At 43.5% G+C, this 12,712-nt stretch overlaps 1 protein-coding gene across 1 annotated transcript in view; it reads right to left on the bottom strand.

Annotated features, from left to right (window-relative positions):
- Positions 1-5,597, bottom strand: part of SLC2A13 (solute carrier family 2 member 13) — a 391,075-nt gene extending 385,478 nt beyond the window's left edge. Inside the window, exon 1 of the mRNA XM_033222427.1 lies at positions 4,757-5,597. Coding sequence (XP_033078318.1) covers positions 4,757-5,309 — 553 coding nt within the window. The 5' untranslated portion in view covers positions 5,310-5,597. The remainder of the gene's footprint in view (positions 1-4,756) is intronic.
- Positions 5,598-12,712: the final 7,115 nt, after the last annotated feature.

Below are 12,712 nucleotides of genomic sequence, written 5' to 3'. Positions count from 1 at the left end.
AAATGAGCAAACTCATATTCTTCAATCCTGTTGTAACTAACCATACTTAAAAACCTTGATTATAGGTACAATACTGCTAAACAAACACCTGAAAATGGGATTGCATGTAAAGAACATACAAAATAAGGTTAACCCTGGGCCAAGCGTGGTGGCTCATGCCTGTAATCCCAGCACTTTGGAAGGCCAAGGCAGGCGTATCACCTGAGATCAGGAGTTCGAGACCAGCTTGGCCAACATGGTGAAACCCTGTCTCTACCAAAAATACAAAAATTAGGTGGGCCTGGGGAGCAGGTGCCTGTAATCCCAGCTACTCAGGAGACTGAGGCAGGAGAATCGCTTGAACCTGGGAGGTGGAGGTTGCAGTGAGCCGAGATCTCACCACTGTACTCCAGCCTGGGCAACAACAGTGAAGCTCCATATCAACAACAACAACAAAAAAAAAAAAAAAAAAAAAAGATTAACACTGTTAGAATACAATCATATCTGAGATGGAAAAGTTATGTCCTATTTCAAATTTGACTTTTCACGTTTAAAAAGTTCAGGTGGTCGTGGTAGCAGGCAGCGAAATGGAGAAAGTATAGTGTCAGGACTCAAGTACAAGAGAAAAATAAACTAGAGGAAACAAAGATGCCTCTGGTGAACCAAAAAGAAAAAAGAAAAGAAAACCCAAAATAATGCCCGATTTAAAACAGGCACTCGGTAATTTTATTACAACCAGTCAAGAAAACGGAACCCTTAAATCAAAACAAATACACATCTCTCTGACTTCTGATACTTAAAGTCTTTTACTATGCAATTCATTGAATACTCATTAATAACTACACTCTACTCCTTGCTATCTTCACCTCTGCAAAGGTTTCTGCTGAAGGGTCCACTGACTCCTCCCATATCAGTAATTCATGGTCACATGCTATGCTTTACCCATCCTATAGTAGCCATCTCAGCAAAGGATTGCTAATACCCAAAATTTCAAAGACATGAGAAGGCTTAAGGAAGAAACTAAAAGAACTTAAAAGCATAATGGGAAAAACAAAAACCCTCACATATCAGATTCAAGGGATGTTTAATCTGATTATATTATTTACTGTTAAAAACCTCTAAAAGCTCTCCCTGCATAGGCAGGACCAAATAAACCATATTCAGCCTAATCCCCCCAAAACATTCCAGTCTCATGACCACCCCATCACCACCCCTCACTCACCTATGCTTCAAACACTGCTTTGATTTTTCTGTGCCTTTACACCAGTTCTTAACTCCACCTTAAATGTCCAGTAGGGTAATACAGCAAAAGACTCAAGGTTTTTTTTTAATCCTGCCTCTGTAATCAGTGACCTTGCCATTTAACTGTTTCCACACTCAAAAAAAGGGGACCCATTTCCCAGACTCAGGAAGATTAAATGAGGTAATATGTGTAAAGTACTACCACCAGGTCTTGCACATACTAAAGCACTAAACAAGCACTTTTCTGGCTTCATCTACATCATCTGCTGAATACCTACTCACTCTTCAAACCCTACTTTGAATATTCCACTGTAGAACTTTCCTCAATCCTGTGTTCCATTTTTTCCCTTAAAAGAATCAACTGACCACTCACTCTTCTGTGTGTCATCTGACACTATAGAGAAATGTCTATTTTAATTGCTTGTTTATGTATCTTTCTACTCCATTACAGAATGAACACCTCCAGGGTGGGGTTTTTATCTAATTACTGCCTGCCCCATATCTGACAGGATCAATAACAGAAGCTCAATTAGCAAGTGTTGAATAGAAAATGATTTCATTAAACTATTACAACCAAAACCTTTAGACGGCCTTTCAAGTATTTTGATAATGCACTATTTTTGTGTTTTGAAAAGAACTTAAACTATCTTAAAGTGCTACTCGACCAGCAATGAAATTTGGATTTTTTTTCGTTTCTGCTCACCATTCATTTATTCAACAAGTATCTCCTATGTGGCAGGAATGTATCAGTGAACAAAATGAACAGAAATTCCTGACCCACATCGGCCTATATTTTACCACAGATAAACGTGTGGAGCAAAGAAGTTCTTACAGCAAACTTGTCTGAAAAAGGCATCAAAAGCCACATTTTGTTATTCATCAACATTTACTAAGTATCATAAGGACAAAACAACAAATCCCTGACTACACATAAAATTTAACTACTTAAAAAACAATAGCATAAAATTAATCCAGATTTAGTGTACCAAACAAGCAAACTGATCTAATGTCCCTCAAAAAATGCTCATGTTAGGAACCCATTTCCTTGTAGCTAAAAAAACAAAAAAACAAAAAAAAAAAAAACACACACTTGTGATTTCTTTTGGAAGGCTAGTGATCTGTTAAGTTTTAATGATTTTATTTGTATAATTACATGCTTTGCATAGATCCTAATTTGAAGTGGTTTTATTTCATTATTGTTTTGTTTTGAACATGGCCTGTTTCAAAGCCTGTTTATGATCTTAAAACATTCTTCATTTTGTAAATGAAGAGGGCTTTTAAGAAACTGCTTCAGGGCTTCTATTCTGAGAGGTATGTTTCTGGAAGTGAGATGGGCTACACCAGAACTGAATGGAGACCATACCTAAACTGGGCTTCTCTGTTGAACCAATCAGCCCAGAGACCACAGAATGAGGCTGCACGACAGAGAGGCCTCCACAGCTCTTGCACACCCACACTTCCAATCTGATCTCCTGCTTTGTCCTCTATTGCTGCTTCCACCTATTCCCCGAGTATGCCCTATGCTTTCCTTCCTTTACCCATTTCATCCCTTGCTTAGAAGGTCCCTTCCTCATTTCTGTTAAAATACTGACATGTCAACATACCATGTCCATTGGTAAGAGCTTCTGGCTTCCCTCTGTTGAAGATAACTGTAGCCTCTCTGAATTCATCAGCCATCTCTGAGAACCTCTGTTATAAAGCTTAGCAAGTTCTACATGTTCTACGTTGCTTTTGTCCCACCTTGCTACATTTACTAAAGTATAATACATTCTTCTCACTATTCTGCCCACAACATCTGGAAGGAGATCTTACACAGAACAGGGCTCAATTTGCAGGCCAGATAAAAAGACTAAACATAATACCCAAAATTTTAACCAATACTTGCCATAGCAAAACACTAGGAAGCTTCATTTAGAGAGTTCTGCAAAGCATGATTCAATTTCAAAATTACAGAAAAGATTCAGGCTGACAGAACAATTCTTGCTACCTAAAATGATGTTATTTCTATGTCAGAAGCAACAATAAAAGTCCAGATGTCCCAAGCAGACAATACTGAGAAAAGAATCGTGGTCACTTAGCAGGTTATTTGTTGAAGGGTCCTGAAGGCGCAAGTAGTTTCCATACAAAGAGGTTTCATTTCAGCTGGATTTTTTGGTCACTTTGGACATTTTTGTGCCAACTTAATATGTTACTAAGAGCTTTGCCCTACCTTTCCTAATAGTACAATAAACAAGCAAAAGGAAGGTCACTACTGACAAACTTTGAATATAAAGTGCAGCGAGCTGGGTTTTAGGCTCATGGTTCCTGCACGTGGAGTTGAATATATGGCCTTTGCTTCCCTTCAGAACCCACAGAGAAAGGGTGAAAAGCACAAACATTAAACAAGTGGTGAATACACAGATCACCAGCAGCCCCAGGTTTAAAGCGCTTTCATCAAGCCCCAGCCATAGGAAAGAAATACTTCAACAGCACCCTAAGGGAAACAAAAAACTGAATTATGAAACGAAACATTAAAAAAGCATCAGCGGTGTGTCTTAGAAAAATTCTAGTGAGATTTAAGTCACAACCCCCCACTTTCCCTCAAAAGTGCTTTCTAATAATACTGCGCACATTCCAAATGGCTTCCCTCTGCCAAAAACTTGCCAATTGTACCTCCCCTGCTCAGCAACCAGGGTGAAAAAAAATCAATGCCAGGAGAACATTAATGCCTTCATTTTTGAAGTAAATTCCAATCATTTATCTTGCTGGGCATTTATCCACAGGGGGAGTACCTCCTAAATGAATTCAGGAAGTGAATATGATCTTTAATAGATAATTTGGTTCCCAACTGGAAAGCAGGAGAGGCAAAAACAAAGAGGAGAATGGATAAAAAAGGATCCAAATGAAAAAGTTAGAAAAACACAGGAGAATGGAATTCACTTGGGAAAAGAATGAAAGCTGAAAGGCAACAGAAAAAGCATAAAAGCAAAAGGAGATGTCATCTAAAGACAAATGCTAGATAAGGAAAGAGAGCAGGGGTAGCTAATAAACCTTTCAGAGTCCGGAATTACTTAATTCTAAATATTATCTCACTGTAACTTGACGACGCTCTAGGTTGCAGGCTGGGAGCCCTAGAAAAGGAAAGGGGCTAGCAGTGGAGAAGGAAGGTGGGACAGTGCAGGAAAATAGAGACCCTCGTAAGCTCAAGAAGCAGCATCAGGTTAGGCTGGATCAAGGAAAAAGCTGGGGTTCAGTTGGGTTCCTGGAAGTGCTGAGAGGCAACAACTACTCGGACTGACTGGTCCGTGGGCGATCAAAGATTCCACGTGGGCTCGAGGGAGACTACAGTGACCCACCACCCTCAAACCCCCCACCTCCCGGGAGAGCCTTGGAGGCTGGACCAACAAAGAGATGAGCTCTAGAGCCCAGAGAAGTGGAGGATTCTCTGACCCGGCGAGACCCGACGAGGACCCCGATGGGCAAGAGGCACGCAACACCCAAGGTCAAGGGCGGTGACACTGGGGTCCCGTGCGCCCTTAGCGGTGCCCGAACTCACCGATGCCGAGTCCCACGACCAGGCGGCCGGCGAGCAGCGTCTCCTTGTTGTTGGCCGCGGCCAGCACCGCGGAGCCGGCGGTGAAGAGGGCACTGGCCAGGAGGATGGCAGCGCGGCGGCCGAAGACGCCGTTGAGGGCGCCTCCGGCCAGCGCCGAGACGGCAGCCGCCCCCACCGTGCTGGACACGAGCAGCTCCTGCCACAGCGCGTCCAGACTGAGCTGCCGCTTGAGCAGCAGCATGGCCCCTGACACCACCCCGGTGTCATAGCCAAACAGGAAGCCGCCGAGAGCGGAGAAGACGGCCACCACGTACACGAAGGCGGGGGTCTCGTCCTGCTGGAACTGCCGCCGCGCCGCGCGCTCCAGGTCCCCGACGCCGCCGCCCGCGCCCGCGCTCTGCAGGCTGGTGCTCGACTCGGCGGCCGCCAAGAGGCTGCACTCCCCGGCCGCGCTTGCCGCGTCCGGCTCCTGCTGCTTCCTGCGCCGCTCGCCCATCAGGCTGCTCAGGCTCCGCAGCGTGTACTCCACATTCTCGCTCGCCTTGCGGGACATAGGGCAGGGGCCCGGGGCTGCCCGGGGGGACGCGGCTCCGCTGGCCGGCAGTCTCAGTGAACTGGACAGCCCGAGCCGGCGGGGAGCAACCGCCGCCGCCGCCGCCGCCTTCTTCCTCCTGGCTTCCGCTCCGGCTGCCACGGCAGCAGCCGCCGCCACGGCCGCTCCGGGGAGAAAGTTGCTGCCCGCCGCGCTCCGGCGCTGCGGAGTTGAAGCCCGGCGGGTCTCACCAGACACTCACGCCCCGCGCCTGCCGAGCTGGCGCTGCGGAGCGGGCGGGAGGCGGAACCGCGGGTCACGTGCAACCTGGAGCCGGTGGGGCGGGGCACGGGAAGCATCCCGCCCCCTCCCTGGGCGGAGCCAGGCTCAGCCCGCCCCGCACCCCTAAACCCCGCCCTCCCCGGTGGGTGCGACCTCTGACCTAGGCTCCCTCATTTAGGGCTCTGGCAACTGTATGGAATTAACCCTACCTTCCGAGCTGCAGCGGTGGAGCAAGCCAATCTGGCGATGCCATCAGGCAGTCTGGAAGCCACCCAGAATGTTTGCCGTGTTTGGAGGGTAGGGAGAGAGCACCTAAACCAGCCTGACTATCCTTCCAGCAGCCTGGAGATAGGGCTGGAAAAAATATCCTAGAATACGACCTAGCAAGTACCCTTCCTTTTATAGTATTATGACATTACCCAGCGTGGTCTACTTCTCTGGCATTAAATGTGTTTGTTCTGGAGCAATTCAGGGCTGCATTCTCCCATTTCTATAGCTAGTTTCCACTCTCATCGCCAGTCCCTCCTCAATGTATGCTTAAAGGAATGGTACATTTGATTCTTTGAGGACAGAGATAAACTATCTCCTGTGGTGAATCCCAAACCTCCTTCCATGGATCCCTGACCTGTAAAAGAAAATTCACAATATGCATTCCACTCATGTAAAGTGTAATTCCCAGTAACAGAAAGAAAACCCAAGACCCTGATTTTTGATTCGGCAGGCAGTCTCCACCTCCCTGCCCCAACATGCTAACCAAAAGGTAGAATATCTTCTCTCCTGAGAATCCCCACTGTTGCCCTCCATGAGGCGTTGTTTTAACAGCTTCGTTTACTTGAAACAAAGCAAAGATGACATGATTTGCAACTTAATTTTTTAACTGTTGAGTGAATGAACAGTTGTTGGTTCATTTGGGGTTCCCCCCTTTTAATTTAAATGTTTTTAAATTACTTTATACAGTTCCGCATTAGGGGCTAAAGATTTTTGTTTTGTTTTGTTTTGTTTTGTTTTGTTTTGTTTTGTTTTGTTTTTGAGACAGAGTCTTGCTCTGTCTCCCAGGCTGGAGTGCAGTGGCGCTATCTCGGCTCACTGCAGCCTCTGCCTCCCAGGTTCAAGCAATTCTCCTGCCTCAGCCTCCCTAGTAGCTGGGACTGCTAAAGATGTTTTGTCCCTCTGATTTGCTTTCATTCTTCAGGCTGAGGGCAAAAAGTCAAGCATCATAGGATTCTCTTCCTACAATTCCACTGCTCTTTTATTTCCCTTATTTGAGCAAAAGCTTTCTTAGCCTGGGGCCTATTTTTCATGCAGCTAAAACTGTTTTCCTTTTAGACAAAAGGATTTTGTGATTCCTGTTTCAATAAAAACTTATATTAGAATTTGTCAAAACTGCTTTCATTTTGATTATCAGTCACGATTATCTCTACAATATAGCACTTTCCTTGCCAGCAACAAGGAAAATAAACTAATGAACCCAGAGGGCTTAACTATTTAAATTTTATCGTCTGGCTTTAAAGCAAGGCTCTACTGTCATTCCCAGGGATCAGTTAAACAGAGAGAGCCTTTAGATCGGCAGCAATGAACTCTTTAATATTCAGACCTCGGACAATATTGCAGGTGAGAGCGCGCCTTTTCCGCGGCGTACCACGGTACAGTGAAACTGCGCCCCCTGGTGGTGAACCAATTCCCACGGCTTCTGAAGAGAAGGACTCCGCAGATGAGAAGCTTCTGATACTTTGGCAGTTCCCTCTTGCTGAGATGAAATAAACTACTTTTTGTTTCAGCTGGTGTAGTGAACATCTTGGTTCCTGAGCATCCCTTGCTTGAAATTCAGCTTTGAGATCAAAGAACAAGAAAGTACTTAAAAAGTTCTGTTCCGTATGAGGACAGTTATGTATCTGCGGTCAGGTTACATTTGAAAAGAAATGTGATGTGGAAAAAAAGGCATTGGAGGCCGGGCGCGGTGGCTCACACCTGTAATCCCAGCACTTTGGGAGGCCGAGGCGGGTGGATCACGAGGTCAGGAGTTCAAGACCACCCTGGCCAACGTGGTGAAACCCCGACTCTACTAAAAAGACAAAAATTAGCCGGGCATGGTGGCAGGCCCCTGTAATCCCAGCTACTCAGGAGGCTGAGGCAGAGTATTGGCTGAACCAGGGAGGCAGAGGTTGCAGTGAGCCGAGATCGTGCCACTACACTCCAGCTTTGAGGACATTTGCTTTACAACCTCCAGGAACATGTTCCAAAGCAGTCTAACAATAAAGAAAGGCCAAAAGTCCCTTCTCAATCATCTTTCCCACCATAATAGACCCCTTTCGCCAGAGATAACCACCTCTACCACTTTGAAATGTATCTTTCCAGAACTTTCTCTATGCATTTATATGCATGTGTATGTACATAGTAAAATACATATACATGTACTGTTGTTTTATTTGTTTGTTTTTGAATTGTTTTGGTTGCAAGAGTTAGAAAATCGAGATCAAACTAGTTTAAGCCAAAATAATGGGAAACAGGGAGTATGTATTGGCTATTGTGAGAATCTGAAAAGTCTCTAATAAGTTGGCGTCAAGTGTAGGTGGATAAAGGACTAAAAACACTAGGATGTCACATAGAGGTCCATTTCTCCACTCTGCTTCTTACTCCTTAGGCTCCATTCTTAAATTTTATGTGGTGCTCAAAGGGCTACAGCAAACTCCAAGCCTTATACCTGAGATACTTTGGATATTTGTCCCCACCAAAATCGCATGTTGAGATGTAATACCCCGTGTTGAAGGTGAAGCATGACCAGATGTATTTAGATCCTGGGGATGAATCTCAAATGAATGGCTTGGGTCATCTCCTTGATGATAAATGAGCTCCTTCTGAGTTCACAGGAGATCTGGTCCTTTGCTTTCACTGTGTGATGTGCCTGCTCCCCCTTTGCTTTCCACCACGATTGTAAACTTCCTGAGACCTTTCCAGAAGCAGATGCCAGTGCTGTGCTTTCTGTACAGCCTGCAGAACCGTGAGCCAATTAAAGGTCTTTTCTTATAAAATATCCAGTCTCAGATATTTCTTTATAGCAACAAATAGCCTAATATCTCACTCATGTCTGAAAGGACAGAGAAAGAGCCTCTTTCTCCAAAGCCCTAGCAAACTTTATATTGTATCTAATTGGATTTGCCAGTCGTGGACCCATTCCTGACCCAGTTACTGCAGACTGGGAGATTACAGTTTGATGATCAGACTAGGGCCAATCAACACCCACATCATGAGCTGTGATTGAAGGTAAATTACATGGGCTGAGACTATAGGAGGTTTTCCCATCAGAAATCTGATGTACTATTTTGCCAGAAGTCAGGTGAATAAATGCTGGCAGTAAAACCAACATATTTGAGTTGCCATAAGTAATTAGTAAGTTAACATGGCATAAAATACAAGTAAACCATTTCAAGAAGGAAGAACTGGCTAAGATAATCAATTATATTATATAGAGATCAAAGAGAATGAAAACTCATGGAAAATCTTGGATTTTTATTATAGAAAGTCAATGAAAGGCCAGATACAGTGGTTCACACTCGTATTACCAGTACTTTGGGAGGCCGAGGTGAATGGATCATCTGAGGTGAGGAGTTCAAGACCAGCCTGGCTGACATTGTGAAACCCCATCTCTACTAAAAATATCAAAATTAGCTGGGCATGTTGGCGCACCCCTGTAATCCCAGCTACTCGGGAGACTGACATAGGAGAATCGTTTGAACCCAGGAGGCGGAGGTTGCAGTAAGCCGAGATTGCACCACTGCACTACAGTCTGGGCAACAGAGAGACCCTCTCTCAAAAAAAAAAAAAAAACGAGAGAGAGAGAGAGAAAGTCAATGAATGGTGACTGCTAAGAATCAGAATGTTATTTTGATGGCATTTTCTTCACGAAACCTAGTAATGCCAGAATCCCATCCTTTTGAATATTCCTCCTCTCTGTATGTATAATAAGCAATAGCAGCATCAGAATGAAGATATTATATTATTGGCCGGGCGCGGTGGCTCAAGCCTGTAATCCCAGCACTTTGGGAGGCCGAGACGGGCGGATCACGAGGTCAGGAGATCGAGACCATCCTGGCTAGCACGGTGAAACCCCGTCTCTACTAAAAAATACAAAAAACTAGCTGGGCGAGGTGGCGGGCGCCTGTAGTCCCAGCTACTCGGGAGGCTGAGGCTGGAGAATGGCGTAAACCCGGGAGGCGGAGCTTGCAGTGAGCTGAGATCCGGCCACTGCACTCCAGCCGGGCAACAGAGCGAGACTCCGTCTCAAAAAAAAAAAAAAAAAAAAAAGATATTATATTATTCATAAGTACAAAGGTAAAGTATGGGTCCTATGGCTTAGTTATGAGGTATAAGAGATACTTGGGTGTTTAGTATTTCCTGCAAGAAGCTGTCTTTGACTTGCTCTAAGGAGGAGGAGGAAAAAGATGAAAGGAAGGAGACAAGAATGGAGGGAAATAAGAAAAGATGGTCACCATACCCCAATGGCCAGTGCCCTGTCTAGATCTGCCACTACAGAGAGACAAGGAGCAGGAAGCACAATAAAGCATGAGGGATGGATGACCTTCTAACATACACTGACCCTGCCCACTAGTAACTATGACCCAATCAGCAATAGAGCCTGTGACACATCATTATATCATCTCTTCCTCCTTTGGATAGAGAGAGTTGTAATGTCTCTTTCCCCTCAGAGACTTTTAAGAGAGCAATTTTAATTAAGATAAAATTAGTAGAAATATCAAACATAGGCTGCATTTTCTATAAGTCTCTTGCTAAATGTAATAAAGAGTAGCTTCAAGAGTTATCAGGATCAAGGGAAAGGGTGTGAGCAGGGATTAGGTATGATATGAATTTATTTAGATGCTGAAGTAAAAAGAAATAGTCAATTCAAGAGCTGGAATGATTGATAGGAGGCGGAAAGGATATGAGCAAGAACATACGGGGTGAGGCAAGGCTAGCCTAGTCATAGGGAGGAAGAGAGACACTTCTTCCTCCGAGAAAAAGAGGCAGGGATACAAAAAAGAATGTCATCATAAGAAAGAAGATCATATTAATAACAAGAATAGGGAAAGAGTTCTGTTAAATGGATAATCGTGTGTATTTGGGGGTGAGGGGTGGAGTGAGCCTAGATGTAGTCACAAAGACTCCACTTCATGTCTTCACTACGCTATTTCCTTGACTGTGTAACCTTGGGCAGCTTATTCTTTATAAGCTTTAGTTTTCTCTTCTGTAACTGGGAATAATAATACTGTATTCGTAATTGGATGATTTCAATTCTAACAGATAATCCATATTCAAACTGTCCTGAACGCTACAGAAATATAAGGCACGAATCTGAATGGCCAGTGTTGGGCAACATCAGGAAAGGCATGATCCGCTTTTTCCAAAAATGTTATGAAGGAGCCAGGTTCTATCACTTTCTCTATTTTGCTATTCTTAGCATATTGGGTTTGCCCTCCACTGGCTTCCCCCAAAGTGACAAGAAGGCTTCAACATTTTCAGGTGTCGTAAGTTTCCAATGTATGCACATAAGGATAGTACCTAGTTCCTATCCTCAAATGTAATATATTTCAGCTAGTAAAATATCCACATGACCAAATATAAAAGTAACTAATAATACATAGCACAATATAGTAAATAATTGCTACAGGGGAAAAGAACCAGAGTAATTGAATTTTGGTTGTGGAGTGTCAAAGTATTCTTTATTGACCCAGATGAATAGCTACAAATGATCAAAGTTAAAAACAAACAAACAAACAAACAAAAAACCCAAACAATTTGGCTTGTGAATTCAAGGAATGCCCTCATTAAGCAGGATCCAGTGATTTGAAATCAGAACAATGGGAAGTATTTGTTTCAAAGTAGACTCACTAATGAAACTAACAATTCACTTTGTTTCACTGAGACGTGATTAATTTGGTTTGAGATTGGTTTTTCAGGCAGTTTCAATATTTGAGCTAGTTAGTGGAGAATAATTTTATTTTTATTTATTTATTTATTAAATTTTGAGACAGGGTCTTTCTTTGTAGTCCAGGCTTGAGTGCAATGGTGCCATCACAGGTTACTGCACCCTCGACCTCCCAGGCTCAAGCGATCCTTCCACCTCAACCTGCCTCCTGCTTCAGCATCCCAAAGTGCTGGGATCACAGGCATGAGCCACCAGGCCCAAGTGGAAAAGACCTTTTAAATTGAACTTGTAACATGATGAGCTTCTTGCTGTTTTAAACAATTTTATATATTTTGTTTTGCATTTTGAATTCAATTTGTAAACTCAATTGTAACACTCACTCTGTCAGAAATTGTAAGTACAGTAAGCATGGTACTACTGTGACCCTACTTAGCCAAATTGAACGGATTTATCAAGTTAAAACTAAGCAAAGTATGCAGCTGAAACAATCAACATATATTTCATAATTGGCTAATGAGGGGAGTTACATAAATTAATAAATTCCTGTTTCCTTACACCCTCAACTCAAAAAAACCAAAAACTTTAAATTTGATAATACAAATTGTGTAATTCATTGTCCGTATAATGTTGCATGGTATGAACAAACACTGTTTGGAAAGCTACTTTTGTCTTCGCAGCCAGTGGTACTTACACATGCAAAATAAAATGATCATTTAAATTAACTTGTGCAAAAAACGTTTCAGCAAGAGTGGCCAACCTCAATATATCTAAAAGCATGCTATTGTAATTTCCCTCCAGATTCTCTCTCACAATTTTTAAAATGTTGATGTGGGTTTGCTCTGTGTTCCCACCCAAATCTCATCTCATAATGTAATCCCCACATTTTGAGGGAGGGACCTGTAATCCCCACGTGTCAAAGGAGGGAGGTGATTGGATCATAGGGGCAGTTTCCCCCATGCTAATCGCATGAAAGTGAGTTCTCCTGAGATCTGATGGCTTTATAAGTGCTTAGAAATTCCTCCTTCGTGCTTCTCTTTCCTGCTTCCCTTTCTGCCGAGACGGTAAATTTCCTGAGGCCTCCCCAGCCATGCAGAATGGTCAGTCAATTAAACCTCCTTTGTTTATAAATTATACAGCCTCCGGTAGTATCTTTATAGCAATGTGAAAACGGACCCATACAAATGTATACCATGGAACATTTTTATACCTAGATTACACTGAA

This window comes from Trachypithecus francoisi, unplaced genomic scaffold, assembly GCF_009764315.1.
Source record: "Trachypithecus francoisi isolate TF-2019V2 unplaced genomic scaffold, Tfra_2.0 Lachesis_group11, whole genome shotgun sequence".
Lineage (NCBI taxonomy): Eukaryota > Metazoa > Chordata > Mammalia > Primates > Cercopithecidae > Trachypithecus > Trachypithecus francoisi.
Note: the sequence above shows the minus strand (reverse complement) of the source record. Positions and strands in the feature narration are given on the sequence as shown.